The 17,500-nt window shown below is 45.5% G+C and overlaps 2 protein-coding genes across 4 annotated transcripts in view; one reads left to right on the top strand and one right to left on the bottom strand.

The window, feature by feature from the left end:
* The window catches only part of LOC106821564 (LETM1 domain-containing protein 1-like), a 31,309-nt gene extending 28,480 nt beyond the window's left edge, over positions 1-2,829 (bottom strand). For both annotated transcript variants that reach the window (XM_014826434.1, XM_014826433.1), the window contains exon 1: positions 2,758-2,829. In XM_014826434.1, the coding sequence (XP_014681920.1) occupies positions 2,758-2,822 (65 nt within the window). In that variant the 5' untranslated portion in view covers positions 2,823-2,829. The remainder of the gene's footprint in view (positions 1-2,757) is intronic.
* Positions 2,830-3,066: 237 nt separating this feature from the next.
* The window catches only part of LOC106821567 (ankyrin-3-like), a 48,670-nt gene continuing 34,236 nt past the window's right edge, over positions 3,067-17,500 (top strand). Inside the window, exon 1 of one of the 2 annotated variants that reach the window (XM_014826436.1) lies at positions 3,067-3,388. The gene's annotated coding sequence lies outside the window, so the exon portion shown is untranslated. The remainder of the gene's footprint in view (positions 3,389-17,500) is intronic. The other variant, XM_014826437.1, reaches the window with a different exon arrangement.

Consider the following 17,500-nt stretch of genomic DNA (forward strand, 5'->3'; position numbering starts at 1 on the left):
TGGGCTAGAATAGATACTCCAGTCAGGGCTCGCGATCCATTGCAACTCTATGGACAGGGAAAACTAGCCTCAAGGCCACGCGTGACGCGGCGGCTTTTGATGTACACGATCGATCGATCGCGTACTATATATGCGGCCTGCGTAGCACGCGCGGCATACACAACCACACACACTTGCAGCGTCAAATAAACGCAGACACTGGCCAACGTCTGACAATCTCAAACAGTGAACTAAGCCGTGTCTATATTGTAAAGCAAACTATATTACAATGGTATTAAATGAAGGTACTGTTAGTAGGCTGTTGGACTGTAAAATGAAAATTTGTACATTCTAACCCCCCTCAAATTTTCTCTCAACGGATTTAGACGTTTCACAAAATCGACCCTGGGACTGTGAAATCTGCGGATCCGCGGAAGATTCTCATCCCTTTAAATGGAGCGCTATTTCAACATAATACACAGACTTTTGGTGCGCGATTTCAACCACTTTTATGAGGCGCGATGATGCGCGCACCATGGCACAATTTATGGTGCGCGGTGGAGCGCGAGCGCGATCGCGCCCCTTAAAAATGAAAGCCTGATGCGTTGAGGGAGTTCATGCAGATCTAGATGTTTTGGATACCACGTCTACGTTGAGGAACGAGTCGTATTATGCGCTCCCTTTTACAAGTCTGTATTTTTTTCGCTGCTGTCCCGCGATTATCTAGTCGCCCCGCCGGACCAGCTGACACGAGCAAGCAGTCGTCCGGTCGATTTTCTAATCGCCACTGGCGACTGGGCGACCGCTAGTTTCTTACGCTGGTGAATATTGTGGATGCGAGGTGCCGTGAGGCCTGTGGGAGGGGAAGTTTACGAGCCAATACCGGTATCTCAGCTATCTCAGCCTAGGAGTATCGTATTGACTAGCTCTAGAGTACTATAGTCTATAGCCCGCTTACATTAACTGCCGCTGGCGTTAACCGCTGGCGCTCCCAGCGGCAGTTAATGTAAGCGGCCTATAGTACTAGAGCTACGTATTGACAAGCGGTTGGTCTTGTTTTAGAGAGCAAAGAATTCTGCTTAATGCAATACCATAAAATTATTCCAGACTCGCAGGCAAAGTAGAATAATGTTGTCGTGAAATAGCACTATTTTCCCGTTTTTCCGTTGTACACTCTAGGTATTATTAGCTCTTGATGTTATTAATGACTTATAAATATAACTTATAGTTATACTTTATAGTTTAAATATATAGTTATATTATTAATAACGACGTGGATATTCGTCCGAGCATTGGACACCTGTTCGTATGCGCTATTCGTCCAAGCAGTTATTGCGCATGCGCTGTTGCATGCCGCAGGCGCACGGCACGAATGCCGTAGGTCGGAAGTGTGAAGGGGGGGTCAGGGGGGGTCTCCCCCCAGACAATTTTCAAATTTAGACGCTCTAAAATGCTATTTACCCTTTAGATTTTTATGATTATTTTATGCCCTTTAGGCTGGGGCCCGTAGCGTTTTGCTACGGCAGCCCTACGGCTGTGACGCCCCTGCATACATGCGTTGCGTATGTGGTTATACACCATAGATAGTGTTTGGTACTACCACTAGCCTATATATATACGAAACCGAGTGTATAAGAAGAGAACCTAGTCGGTTTATAGTTAGTGTTAGGGTTAGGGCTGGGGTTAGGATTAGGATTAAGATTAATCATTAGGGTTAGGGAGTAGGCGCCTCCCTAGACCGAATAATTCTGTCCATATAACCTTTTTATATTTTGGTGAGGGTTATATTGGGACAGAACGGGGTTCATTGAAATTTCGTGAGATCGCATGCAAAATGCATGCGCTGAGAATGCGGCCCGAACGCCGCTATTGGCGCGAAAAAAAACATACCGTTCCCTTCTACATGGCTTTACCTTGCTACTGATGTGTGTATACATTCACTTCAATCGTTATTCACTTCTTAAAAGATTGTTTTTCATAAACACCGCTTCATTTAACTTTAGTAAATTACGTTCGCCATTTACAAACAATCAGACCAATCAGGAGTGAGGCTTAAATAGCCCCTGGTTCTCGCTTGTATCTATGGCTGCAGGAGCTGATAGGACTCACTCTGATTGGTCTGATTGTTTGTAAATGGCGAACGTAATTTTTTACTGAGTTAAATGAAGCGGGGTTTCTGAAAAACAATCTTTTAGAAGTGAATAACGATTGAAGTGAATGTATACACATATCAGTAGCAAGGTAAAGCCAATGTAGAAGGGAACGGTAGGTTTTTTTTCGCGCCAATAGCGGCGTACCGGCCCCATTCGCAGCGCATGCATTTTGCATGCCGATCTCACGAAATTCAATGAAACCCCGTTCTGTCCCAATAACCATCACCAAAATATAAAAAAGGTTATATGGGACAGAATTATTCGGTCTAGCGCCTCCCTAGACTAGCATTAATTGTTGGGTTGGGCCATTATATTATTACATTTATGTAATACACATGAACAGCGCATGCGCAACAACTGCTCGGACGAATAGCGCATACGAACAGGTGTCCGATGCCCGGACGAATATCCACGTCCTATTATTATTAATAATTTTATTAATTATAAATTTATATTATTAATATTATTAATATTAATCATGCTTGGCCGACTGTTTCAATTCAATTGACTTGTTTGTTGAAGTTGTACCAAGGTTTGTGTGCACAAAACATGGATTTTGTACGGCATACAGTGCCCGCAATATTTATTCTACATGTCTTGGATGTGTTTTGAAATTAACATTTACCCTTGTGTTATAACCGGTAAATAACACTTGATATTCCTTCCAAGCAGTGCTCTGGTTAGCGCCATTTCCGAATGTCCCTTATGTTTGGTTTAAGCTTTCCTGTTATAACCGGAGTGCTGGAGCAGTTGACCGATCGTGGATTCGTGGCACTGATCTCTATAATATTAATCTATTATATTATTTATATATATCTATTATCATATATATATTCTATTATAATATATCGATCTATATAGATATTAGAATATCTATTATAATATATTATATTATTAGATTATATTATAGAGATCAGTGATTCGTGGGCCGATGTTCACTTGTCTTTATGTTATCGAGATTCGAGAAGACTCATGTTATTGAGAAGACTCGTATCCCCGTCTGTGTGTACGGTACCTTCCTTACGGCCTACCTACTTCCTGTACGGGCAGCTTCCTTAGTAAATTCTGTATTTATAAAAGATGTTTTGGCGATGTTTTACATAGAAAAAGTAACAATTTGCTCGTGCAACAAGAGCTAAAAGATGACAGCAATTGAATAACGAATTTCACATTGCGCATTGCGCAAGTCGCATTGCGTTTTTGCACATAATGCGTACGAGCATTGCTCCCCTGGCTTTGCCATTTGCCGTTGACTTGTAAGTTGTAATACTATTAGTATTACAAATAGTAATAGTGTTAGTAATACTGTAAAAGTTGTATATATAATATTAATATAGTCTAGCTGTAGCTTGTAAGTTTGTTTTGATTGGCAACAAGGAGTGATGAAGGTGTGCACATGCAGTGGCAGTGCTAGAACGTGTGGCCCCATGATAGGGTAGGCCTAAATACACAGGCACTTGGAGCGTTTCAATAAAATATAATGCTAAATTAAATAAATACGAAATCTATTTACTACCAAAGTCTTAATGTTTCTTTACTCTCTTTCACCTATATATGCCGACAATTTCCTGTAAATGCCGTCCAAATGCTCATCTGCAACACAATGTCACACGCTGGCCGCCGCACGCTAGCTGCTGCACACTGACACATAAATATATAGCAGGTAGGAAAGCGTGCTGCCAAAATTCGCTCGTCGCTTGCTTGATTTCATACTAATACATAACCTGTATGATGCAGGCGGTATGTTCCGCTTGACTACACTAACCGCCTGTACGCGAGCTCAACCCTGGCGGTTCGCAACCCTCGTTATCGATCGACCGGTTGTTATGGCGGGGAATCTGCTGTTAGCCGGCGAGCAATCGAGCGTACAGAAGTAAATACGGCAAAACTTCGCCCCAGGCGAATACCTGAGTCATGAATGGAAACAATCTAGTTAATGGCTTTGGCAGAAGCGTGCACTAATTGCAGTTATAAATTCAACTTGAATAACTTGATAATGACCTCAGGCAAAAGCCGCTCGCTGATTGGCTGATTGGCCCGTTACAGCTCTCTGATTGGGCGCGATGATTTCTTCGTTCGCGAAGCGGGCTGAATAAACAAGGGGTACAGGCGGTTAGTGTAGTGAAGCGGAACATACCGCCTGTATCATACAGCTAGGTTAACGAATACAACACAAATATTCAACCATTCTACTCCATCTTTGTTTCTATTTGAAGAACAGTGTTCACTTGTTATAAAAACATACTGTCTGCATTTGTTCGTAACCGAGCTGTTTCACACGAAATCACACAAAGCCTGATGAAATTCTCGTGTTCGCTCCCGTGTGGCGCAGTTTATGTATATGGCTGACAATTAGTAACATCACTGGAGGCTTGTGTGGTCGGATGGGCTTGCGCACTGGGGAGTGGTATTAGGAGAAACTAAACCACGCGTGTGTTCCAACTCCCCTGTAGGACAAACAAGGACCCGCCATCCCCCGCTCAAAAAGACGCCAGTTGAGCGTTGCAAAAACGTTGCAGCGCAAAAATGAGGTCACGAAGAGCGCCGGTGGGCGTTTCCTGATTCTGACAGCCATTTACATAAACTGCGCAACGGGAGCGAACGCGAGAATTTCGCCAGGCTTTGTGTGATTTCGCGTGACACAGCTCGGTTACGAACACAGACAGTATGTTTTTATAACAAGTGAATACTGTTCTTCAAATTTTTGTGGTTGAATATTTGCATTGTATTCGTATGAAATCAAGCGAGCGTCGAGCGAATGTTTTTACAACAAGTGAACACTGTTCTTCAAATTTATTAATGTTGAATATTTGCATTGTATTCGTATGAAATCAAGTGAGCGTCGAGCGAATTTTTGCAGCACGCTTTCCTACCTGCTATATATTTATTTGTCAGTGTGCAGCAGCTAGCGTGCGGCATACTTGTGTGTTGCAGATGAGCATTTGACCGGCATTTACATGGGATTATAGGCGAAATAGAGTAGAGAAACATTAAGACTGGTAGTAAATACATTTCCTGTTTATTTATCTTTTTTTTTTATTGAGGCGTTCCAAGTGCCTGTTGCTAAATATAGTATGATGATGTCAAAACACCGGTCTACGGTCAACTCGGCCCACCAGCAAACTCACACCGTGTGGTGAGTTCACCCGTCTGGAGATCGGTGAGCTCGGCTCGTGGGATGAGTTCACCCTCCTGGAGATCGCGAACGATTTGAGTTACATTTCTAAAATTCTAGATACGTATAAACAGATGTCTTGCCTATGCTTTCTGTGAATTTTGAGTTTATTGAAGCACGAATAGTTTAATTCAATACCAAAAATATACGCGCGGTATCGTCATAGGCTAATATATACGCACGGCTATGCGCAGTAGGAAAGTGTACTAACTCTAATATCTCGCGAACGATTTGAGTTACATTTCTACAATTCTAGATACATATAAACACATGTCTTAGATATGGTTTCTGTAAATTTTGAGTATATTGAAGCACGAATAGTTTAATTAATTACCAAAAATATCGTCGAATAGGCTATTTCTATATATCGCTATACATTTCCCAGCTAGATTAGGATGATAGGAGAAATTTCCCAGCTAGTTTAGACTGGTAGCAGAAATTTCCCAGCTAGTGTATACATTATCCAGCTAGTTTAGACTTGTAGCAGAAATTTCCCAGCTAGTGTATACATTATCCAGCTAGTTTAGACTAGTAGGGCTGATAGGGTCTATGTCCCCCAGGGTACTATCGGAAGGTACCCTGGGTACGGTTCGATATATCGATACCTCGAGGTACTATACAATATGTCGCGGCGTACCCTGCATTGTCCCACCATACCCTGACTTCATGCTCCCGTTCCTTGTTTCCGGTCCGTTCCTGCAAAAAATTTGTTTCAGTATTCGCATTTCTTCTGGAAATTGTATGTATCACCATGTAATTATGCAACATCAGGGGTCGAAATAAGGGATGGTCCGATGGTCCGGGGCCATCAAATAATCAGGAGGACCATCAGATTTTCAAAGTCAATGGTCCGACGGACCTGGGATTGAGGAAAAAGCTGCAATCGGGAATTTAACACACAATGAGCGTGCCGGCACGCCAAAATAAACGTGTGAATTTTATTAAGATTTTACATGTACTGTATTTACTCGTGTATAAGTATTATTCATGTATAAGTCGCACCCCATATTTTGCCTTGAAAAGTTGGTACAAACATTGGTACATTAACAAGATTTCTTAGCCTCGTCTATAAGTCGCACCCCCTGATTTTTATCCCCCCTTATTGCCATGGGGTGTCGTCCGTCCATCCGTCCGTCCTTCCGTCAACATTTGGCTACGGTCAACGATAACTCAAGAACCGTGTGACCCTTTCAAATTGCATGCAGTTGTTACTTGTCGGTCTGTGCCCCCCTTTTTTTATCAAAACTGCGGACTGCGGATCCTACTCGACTCGTCGGACCTCGGGGTGACTCGGACTCGGGGTGGGATCGAGACTCGGTGGTGGCAGGATCGGAGGGTCGACCGACTCGGGTGGGTTGCGGACTCGACTACAACACTGGGCGTTGCGTGTGTGCGTGATGGCAGGTACAGTGTGTGCCATGTTGTGTGGCGTCTGTGTGCAGGTACACGTACGTGGTGCGTGCGGTGTGCACGTAACACGTGCGTGTGAGTACACCGTGCGTGATGCGTGCGTGCGTGCATGAGTGTGCGTGCGTGTGACGTACGGCGTGCTGTGCGTCGCATACGTCCACGGTGCGTGCGTGCGTGCGTTCCGTGTGTTGTGACGTACACGTGCAATGCGTGTGCAGAGTACACGTGCAATCCGTTGTGTAGCACGTGCATGGCGTTGCGGTGCATAGCGTGTGCAGGTACACGTTCAGTAACATGCGTCTGCGTTGCGTGGTGCATGGCGTGTGCAGGTACACGTGTGTGCATGTGTGCTGGTGCGTGTACATGCGTAACATGTGTGTGCTGAGACCCGTATGTGCGTGCGTGCGTGCAGCGTGTGCACGTCACAGTGCGTCAATGCGTGGTGCGTGCGGTGCGTGCTGCGTGCGTGCGTGTGCCGTGCAGTCGCCGTGCGTGTGTGCGCGCGTGTGCACGTAGACGTGCGTGCATGCGTGCACGTAGACGTGCGTGCATGCGTGCGTGCGTGTGCTGTGTATCGAACAATATCACGCATCTGCTTGCTTGCAACTGCGCAGCGAAAACACAGACACGAGTCATACGAAACGGTCAAAGTGACGGATCCACTTTCTTTTTATGCCGAATGACATGGCTTGTTGAAGCAAATTAGAGAGTGCTAGTACCTTCGAAGTGGGTAGAAAGAAGGAGAAAGAAGCTGGTAGGAAGCGGCAAAGGACGAAGTGACAGCAGATTCAAACCAAAGGGACAGAAACTTAATCGAGCCATTGAAAACGTTACAAGATTATGCCGTGTATCTAGAAAACCTAAAAGTTTTAGTTTTAAAAATTCTTGTAAACTGCCGTCAGTCGTTACACATATGTACAGTATGTGACTATGTATGTAGTGGACTCGCAGCCGAGGCCTGACTCCGACGTCCCGATCGCGGAGGGCTCGAGTTTTCGAGTCCGAGTCCCGAGTCATTGACACTCCGAGCGCAAGGACCGAGACCGAGGACCAAGGAAAACGGTCTCGAGGCCTACAACACTGTCTAACAGTCCAAAGTAAAGAAACAAAGCATTTCCGAGGTGGGATTCGAACCAGAATCAGATCGCGGCTTTAGCGAACGTCGATGCTTTATCATTGAGCATACGGGTGCCGTTTGGTCTTATTGCACCATGAGATTCATAGTGTACGTGATGATGTATTATATGTTAATCTGCTAGCGCCATCTATTGAGAATAGAATTTTTTATAAAATTTTTAACTTTTTAACTTTTTTGAATTTTGTTTCAGCCAGCAACACTCCCAGAGTGCTGATTCTGAGAGATTATTTAGTTTTCTCCTCTAGGCTGTGGAGTTCCTTTATATGCGCGGAACATCAACAAAGTTCAGTTTGAAAAACGTTCATAGTAATATATGATATAGATATATATATATAGGCAGTAGATAATAGGAGCGAAGGAGTGTGCATCAATACAAACAACGTGGAAATTCGTCATTTACTAGCCTTATCAAATACACTCGATTTACTACGCATAACTTATCCAACTTGAGCCCTCAAATCGCTACCACAGTGACATTCGCTTACTATCAGTGCGAAAATCGTTCTTCGTTCTACACAAGCAATCCGGGAGAGTACAGACTGAAAACGTACGACACGATTATCCATTCTTTGGCCATCAATCCAAGCCTATTGCCCGCCTCTATTCAAACAAAAGGCTAACTCGGCGAGACATCTGGCTCGCTGGGAGATTAGGCATCAACACTCGACGAGATAACCTTTGACCCGGTACACAGCTACATACCGGCGTACAGCAGCCCCCACTGCACATACCTGGCATGCCCTCACGCACGCACGCCAACCGCAATCAGCAGCAGCTGATCAGGCTCAAATCTCCCAGCGAGCCACATTGCCCGCCGAGTTAGCAATAGCGCGTTAGTAGCTGCCTTTTGTTTGAATAGAGGCGGGCAATAGGCTTGGATTGATGGCCAAAGAATGGATAATCGTGTCGTACGTTTTAGACTATATCTCGCGTATGAGAGAAAAAGCAACGAAATGTGAATTTACAGCAGAAGAGCTAAATGAAAGGCTCATTGAGATGGTCATTTTATCTACACCATTTGAGCACTTCAGAAAAGAGTTACTCACTAAACCTCAAAAACACCCTATCAAGGAAGCTCTAGAAAAAGGCAGAGAAGATGAGGCCATTAGAGCATCACAAGCATCGATAAGTAGTATGAGAGGAACACACGAAACAAGTGTGATGCTATAACAACAACACAAAGCCATGCTATAACTGTGGTTTACACCATGCACCCAAGAAATGCCCAGCATATGGTAACACATGTGTTGCGTGTGGTATTCAAAACCACTGGAGTCGGTGCTGTCGTAAGTCAGGGCAAGCCAAACGTGACCAGGGGTCAAAACAGAAACCTAGGAGAATGCCCAAAACAATGATGAATCGTCAACAAAGACCAGGAAATAAGAAGCATGTGAATAAACACGATCTTAAATCACAAGATGAAGTGTATGTTGACGATTCTGATGATGAAACATCTGATGATAAACATACACACAGGGGTTTTATTCCCTGACCATCAGTGATCTAAACCGCCATGAAGTGAAAAACCGCGAAGCTTTTGTATCCCTGATGGTACATAATGATGATCCACATGTGCAGGGTCCACTGAGACTCAAAGTGGACACGGGGGCTAGAGGAAACACCCTCCCATGTCGCACATATAAGCAAATGTTTGGCGATATCTCGTATGCTAAAGTGCTGCAACCCCAAAAGAACTTGCGACTTGTCTCATACAGCGGACACTCAATTCCCTGTATGGGATTCATTGACTTGGGTGTGCAGAGACATAACTCTGCAGACATGCGCAAGCACAATTTCTACGTTGTAGATGTACCGGGACCAGCCGTCATAGGTCTGCCGTCGAGTAGAGAGCTCAAGCTTATCACTCTAAATGATGTTCTGGTCGATACAGTTACTATGGTGGATATATCGGCAAACATACACACTCCACCACCAGAGATAAAGATCAACTCTGTCGACGATATGAAATAGTGGTTCCCAGACAGTTTCGATCGAATTGGATGCTTTAAGGGCGAAGCAGAGCTACACTTGAAGCCTGACGCAACACCACATATCGACCCTCCTCGTCGCTGCTCGATACATCTTCGTCCAAAAATTGAAGCAGAACTAAAGAAAATCGGAAATAAGGAGTCGGACGGCATCATTCGAAAAGTCACTGACCACACAGACTGGTGTTCATTCCTTACCTATGCAACCAAGCAGGACGGTAGTCTGAGAATATGTCTGGACCCGAAAAAGCTGAATGAATCGCTGAAGCGGTGTACACACAAAATTCCAACCATCGAGGAGATCAATCCTGGGTTCGCAAATGCCAAATACTTCACGAAGCTAGATGCAAAGGCAGGATACTGGAGTGTCCAACTGTCCGAAGCTACACAAGAGCTCACCACTTTTCGCACACCGTTTGGTAGATGGTGTTTTTGCCGTTTACCGTGTGGGCTATGTGTCAGTCAAGACATCTTCCAGCAGAGCATGGATGACATTATTGCCCAGTGCAAGGGTGTCGTCGGCATCACGGATGACATTGTCGTGTGCGGCGAAACGGAAGAGCACGATAGAAGACTGGTAGCTTTCCTGAAGGTAGCACGCAAAGACGGCCTAGTGCTCAATTCCTCGAAATGTGTGGCTAAAACGAACCAAATAACATTCTTTGGTCGCCTTTACACAGACAAAGGCATGTTTCCCGACACAGGGAAAGTGGAGGACATTATCGCAATGCCCACACCGCAAGACAAGCAGGACCTGCAGAGATTCCTTGGCATGGTGACCTTCATGTCAAGCCACTTGCCCAAGCTGCACAGCTACTCTGAGAGACCTACTCAAGGAAAGTGTTCCGTTCGAATGGAGTGAGGATCACCAAGCAGCATACAAGGGAGTCAAAGACTTGGTCGCTGCTAGTGTCGGTTTACGATACTATGACCCAACACAGGACGTTTCCTTAGAGGTAGATGCATCGGCTTGGGGGCTCGGAGCAGCCTTGGTCCAAGCAAACGGACCAGTCGCGTTCGCTAGCAAAACATTGACGACTGCACAGTCTCACTACAGCAATCTCGAGAGGGAGTGCTTGGCGATCGTTCACGGGATCCAGTGATATCACCATTACTTGTTTGACCGCCATTTTGAAATCATCACGTACCACAAGCCGCTGGAGATGATTCTCCGGAAACCGCTCTGTGCAGCACCACCTCGACCTCAGAGAACATTGGTGAAAGTCCAAGGGTTCGGTATTGAAATACACTATAGGCCAGGGCCCAAGATGGTATTAGCCGACACCTTGTCTAGACTACCGAACCAGGACAAGGATGGTGAGATTGAGTTAGATCACAATGTTGACTGCATTGAACTGGACATGATAAATTTCTCACCAACAAAACAGGATCAGTTGAGACGTGAAACGGCACGAGATCCAGTGCTCCATGGGCTAACGCAGACAATCTTCACAGGTTGGCCAAACACTATACAGGAACTCCCTACCGATCTCAGGAGTTTCTTGAGTTTTCGCGATGAAATTGCGTCGAAAATGGCATCATTTTCAAAGGTAAACAAGTCCTAGTACCACCTCTATTGCGCAGTAAAATACTGAAGCAGTTGCATGAGGGACACCAAGGTATCGAGAAGACCCGAAGACTTGCGCGTGAAAGCGCATTTTGGACGAGAATCAACACAGACATTGAGAAACTGTGCCAGAACTGTGAGCTGTGTCAACAGATGCAACCTCAACAGTCAAAACAACCCATGAGAATGCATGAGAAACCAGCTACTCCATGGACGAAACTAGGAACTGATCTGTTTGAAATAGATAAGAGAGACTACCTTATCATCTCTGATTATCACAGTCGTCAGTCGGTATCCAGTAGTGAAACAGTTGTCGTCTACGACGGCTAAATCAGTCATTTCAGCCACTAATGAAGCTTTCGGGTTGCTTGGAGTGCCGCGAGAGATCATGTCTGACAACGGGCCGCAGTTCCAGAGGGAATACAACCACTTCTGTGAAAAGTGGGGCATTGACCATATCACCAGTAGTCCGCAGTATCCCAGTCCAATGGTTTCATTGAAAGACAGATACGACACATAAAACCAATTATCAAGAAGAGTTTGAAGTCGGGGGGAGACCTTGGCATGGCTCTTTTGAACGTGAGAGCTACCCTACTGGACTCAAATTTGCCAAGTCCAGCTGAGCTGATGCTTGGCAGAGCAATACCTACTGCTCTACCAAGTCACACTCACAGCATCAATACATCGGAACTGTATCGAAACCACATGGCTGACATGGTCGGCAAGCAGAAAGGTTACGCAGATATGCACACGAGCGAGAAACTACCACTACTCGACGGACAGCCAGTGCGAATTCTTGATAAAGACAAGAAACTATGGTACCCAGGGAAGGTGGTCAAACAGTGTGTAGAGGATGACCGTTCGTATGTAGTGGAAACTGCGAGTGGTGCGCACATTCGTAGAAATCGTGTTCAGTTACGCGAAATGGCCGATCCAGAGCCGGGTACCAAACCTACCATGCGACCCAGTGACAGGACCACTGATGGTGCCATGAAACCTACAGATAACCCGCCACCTATAGTCTGCAGCAGTCCAGTAAAAGGAATCATGAAACCCTCAACTGGGACCGGGACTACTACGCGATCAGGTCGTGAGGTGCGACAACCTGTGAGATTCAGAGAGTCCGAGTGAATGACAATGCACTCAAGTGTGGTCTAAGTGTACTCAGTTTTTGATCATAAATCATCTTGTACTCTTCATATATAGCGATCAGATAATCACATATGGACTGTAGTTGTATATCCACTTTGAATCAGACTGTTTCAGTAAATATAATTTCAAAGTATAATGGGGACATGGATCCAGGACAGTGGACCTTGAACAATGGGCAGTGTGGACAATTTGTTCAAATTTTCTTTCTTTCAAATCATCACAAGAATTGTATCTGATCTTTGAATGACATCAGTGTTTGTTCATTTTTGTGAAAAAGGGAGATGTTGTAATATGGACTATATTCCCTTCGCGTAAGGACACGTAGTGGGAACGTGAGGGGGGTGGAGAGGCTTAACTGTCATGTCTCTCACCGACATAGTTCGTCTGACTGAATAAAGCAACGTTATTCATAGATTGACTCTTGTCATCTTATTAAAGTACACTCTAGGTATTTATTAGCTCTAGAACTATAGCCCTCCGCTCCGCCGCAAGATGCAAACTATTCAGGAAACTTCGAATCAATTCATAGGACTTGCAATCTATTCGCTAGGGCCTATACTTTCCGAACCAGCCAACTACAAACCAAACTTCAAATCAATTCATTCTAAAAGTGCCCGGATGCTTCAGCTCGGATGGATACGATATTTGGAGGATCCGATTTTTACCACCCTGCGGGAAAGATGTGTTTGTTTACAGCTGTAGACCACGGTGTAGTGACAGTGTTGCCTAAGGAGCTATATTATTATACATATGTTATAATAATATAGCTCCTTGGTGTTGCCAAGCACCCCGGTCTAGTTCTACCACAGACCACAGATTATAGCGAGTAGAATAAATAAGTTCTACTCGCTAATCTCTGTCTAGACTTTTCACACCAAGGTGAGTAAAACCCCATTATCTAGTGACTAGTCACTGTCGTAGTGACTAAAGGCCCGTCTCCACACACGCGGCACGACACGACACAGCAAAACGCAGCGCCGTTGCGCTGAAAAAAAATACATTGCGATTTCGCGCATTGTGTCTGAGCGCATTGTGTTCACTCTGGTTCAGTGATCAGAAATTATGCATGTGCTTGTTGTCCATTGGCTGAAGCAGACACGTGATAAAAAACATCGCGTTGATTGGTTCAATGTTTTTCGCCGCGTCACGTCAGCCGGCAAAGTCAAACTCATTGACTTCGCCGGTCGCCGTGAAACCCGCCTGGCGCCGTGCTCGTGTCAGTGGGAGACTGGCATAAGATATAATAGATTTGAACTTTGCCGGTAAGGGTGAACGCGCGTTTCCCGTGGCGTGTCCGTGGCCGGCGCCCGCGCTTGATGTGGAGGACAGGCCTTAAGTCTAGGTGATTGGAGTACTACAAGTTAGCAATATACTAAGCAAGTCTATGCAGTCTAGTAAGTCCTACAGTGACGCGTGAGGCCTGAGCATGGGCTTGATCATCTTGATTAATGGTCTGTGTAATTTTATACGTCTATATTTATTATATATTTTATAATTAGTATTAATCAATTTAACAGCTTTATTTTGGACCTCAATGGTACAATTCTGCCTAGCGTCCTTGCCACTGAGGTCATTTGACCCGCAACAGAAATTAAAAATATGCACTGCAAAAAAAGCCGACATCTATCTGGTGGTGGTGGTGTGCTCCTAACAAGACGTACTGAATTTGTGCTAAGTTTCACTGTATCAGGATTCAGTGGTGGATTCTGAAAAGGCTAGATAACTCTTAACGTTATTTACTTTTATGGGCCGGTTCTAAAGCGTTAGGGTTAGTTATCGGCTCATAGGGTCTATGTCCCAAGGGTACTGCCAGAACGGTACTTGGTAACGGATCCTGGTATACAGATACCCGGTCACATATTTGATATGGTTAGCGGGTTAGGATTTGGTTAGGTGAGGTTAGGTTCGGTTAGGATGAGTAGGCGTAGGCGACTCTCCTAGACGTTAGTGGAGTAGGCTAGTGACGGTCGGCATATAATATATACGTACCAGGGTACGTTCGGCAGTTACTCGCAGGGGACAAGACCGCTATCAGCGTTAGTTCCACACACCTAACTGCGCGCCACGTGCACCTGTAGGCTGTAGCGCTGTTCAACGTGTAGGCCTACAATGCAAGTGGCCGGTTTTCAGGGGGGGGGATTGGTGGTAGTCCACCCCTCTGTTTGGACTAAATAATATTTTTAACATAGTACCAATTAATTATAGCCAAGTATAATAGTCGCGAGCGGGTAGCTGTACAAAACTGCACTTGATGCATAGGTGATAATTATGTAATTGATGGGCAAAGGCAGGTTATAACCCGTTTGCAGCTTTTTTCACATTCTCAAGAAAGATTTTGGCGGTCGCCATCATCCCAGCGGCTGGTCACCCGTCCTACCTATTCAATAATAGCCCCCCCCTGTACATCACAATTGCTCTGCGCTGTCAAGGCGAGAATTGTTCTAACTAATAAAGAGAATTGTCGTATCAGGAATGAAGCTGGTACAATGTCAGTGCCAGTGAAAAAATTAATTCATTTTTTTCCGGGGACTTTTTTGCAAACCCCCAAAATTTCGGGGGCTAGTACTTTTTTCATTTTCCAGGGCTCTTTTTTCTCACTTTCCAGGGGCCCGACTTTTTGCCAGGCTGTTTCCTCAAATGTACACACAAGCACAGTAGCTAATACCTGCGCGGGCGGCACACAGGTCACACAGGGGAGTAAATCCGTTACCGAGGAGTGGGGGGAGATCGGCTCGATAGCCGGGGGCGAACCTACTGGCTGCCGGCAGGCAGGCCCCCGCGGCCCCGTAGGCATGCCAGTGCTAGGGGGTGAGAATATAAATTTTTTTTTTTGAAATATTTACAGGGGGCCATTTCCTGGCAATCTGAGGCATAACTGTGCGGCCATATTCTCCATTGTCTGATAACACTACTGCAACCCAGACTCAACCTACAAGTAAGCGATTCAAGAACCCTTTTCATGAACTTTTCAGAGAGCGTCCACAGTTAGTTACTATATATGTAATAATACATGTATTAAAACACAGGTAAAGAATTGCAATTTCTCACAATTCTTGTGGTTTTGTATGTTTGCAATCATACTTTTGGCATATTCTTTTTTTCTCATCTTTTTTTTTGAATCTCAGGGGGATAATTTGTAGCAGGCATCCCTTCCCTCCCCTTCAAGACGGGGGGGATGCATCGCGCCCCATCCCCCCGGGAGTTTACCCCCGCTGCACACCACACACGTACGCACTGCACGCACGCTACGCACCGACACAGTCACAACAGCAAATGCCCTTGAATAGTGAAGCTAAACATAGAACTATTACGCTAGCGCAAATAGTGAGTGTCTGCCTTACGATGGCGAGAGGATCGATTGTTTATACCGAAGTCTCTGCGGCTGGTCCTGGCCTGGTAAGGGCCCTGGAAGCTCCAGGGGGTTTAGAAGCGGCCCGCGCAGGCACGTGTGTATGGCTGTGCACATCGACGCTGCGTACGATGCCTGCTTAGCAGGGCGGCATTGATTGAAGTACGGGGGGGGGGGGCAGTCGATTGTTTCAGCGTGGTACTAATCACTACTAAAATGTAGGGGTTGGCATTGCTGGATATGAGATGAGGACAGCAAAACTCTTTCGGGATTGGCGAAAAATCACAGTTGGAATGAAACACACGGAGTGTGCCGGCAGTGAAAATATACGTGTGAATTTCATTAGGAATTTTCCATGGATCAGCCGTTACATAATCCTACGGGTCTTGGTCCTACGGGTCTACGTAGGCACGCGCCGCCAGGCACACCCGCACGCACGCATGCAGCACGCACGCGACAGCGCAACCAGCAATGCACGCAGCACGCCCGCTGGCACCTCGGCACACACATGGCAAGCCAGCCGCAGCCACACACAGCACCGCACGCACCACAGCAAGCAGGCACAAGGGCCAAGCCGCGCCCAAGACACACACACGTATATACGCCGTGGCGGTCGGCGCGCGCGTGAAGTTGAATGCAATACAGTACAGTACCACATGCATGCTTAAATGGTAAATCACTCTGACAGGCACACGCGTAGGCGCTACCATGAATTCTACCTGGCGCGTGGACCGGCCTTGCGCTAGCGGCATGGAGGCCGAGCGAGAGCGGCAAGGCGGCGGACGACCTGGCACACGTATTTCCAGGGCGACTTTTGCTTTTGGGAGGTGCCCCCGATATCATGGTTTTTCGCAGGGCATTTTTGGGCATTTCGGGGGCGAAATCGCCCGCCGCCCCGTGTATTTTTTTCCACTGACTGTACACAAAAGTGCCTCAAACACCATCTCCTGCCTAATCTACATTTTCAAAATTTCTGGGGAGGCCCCATTAAACCTGAACCAATTTTACACCCCCCCTTCCTTGAAGTCCCTGGATCCACCACTGCATAGGAATGGTGATACAGGTTGAAGCAGCATTCCCAGGTGGGCCAGTGGCGAGCCCTCAAACCACTTTAAAAATAATACCCGTATATAGTAATCCGCGTACTCCAGTAGGCCACCTATACTGCTACTGTCGTAGACAATTTCTAGCGACTTGCATAGCCAAGACCCGCGGCAGCTTCTTTGTTTTTTATCAGGCTACTTTATTTTTTATAATTATAGGGCAGAAGTGGCTACGTGATACATCGCTGTATCGCAAGCTACCAGATATAAAAGCAAATTAAAGTTGATAACAATAAAAGACGATCAAAACACTGCGAATTTCAGTTGAAATAGCTTCAATTTTGCCATTTGACGACGAAAAATGAAGTGGAATTCCAATATGGGATGACAAAAATTGAGAATATCTGTTTGATTGAGTACTTTATAAGATGAGTGATAGACAGTGTTGATTCTGTCTCATTGATCAACTGTTGTGTCGCTCCATGATTTTTGTGAAATATCTGACTACATATTACGTTTTACTGTCGATATACACAAGATGCATAC

The sequence above is a fragment of the Priapulus caudatus genome, unplaced genomic scaffold (genome assembly GCF_000485595.1).
Source record: "Priapulus caudatus unplaced genomic scaffold, Priapulus_caudatus-5.0.1 Scaffold77, whole genome shotgun sequence".
NCBI lineage: Eukaryota > Metazoa > Priapulida > Priapulimorpha > Priapulimorphida > Priapulidae > Priapulus > Priapulus caudatus.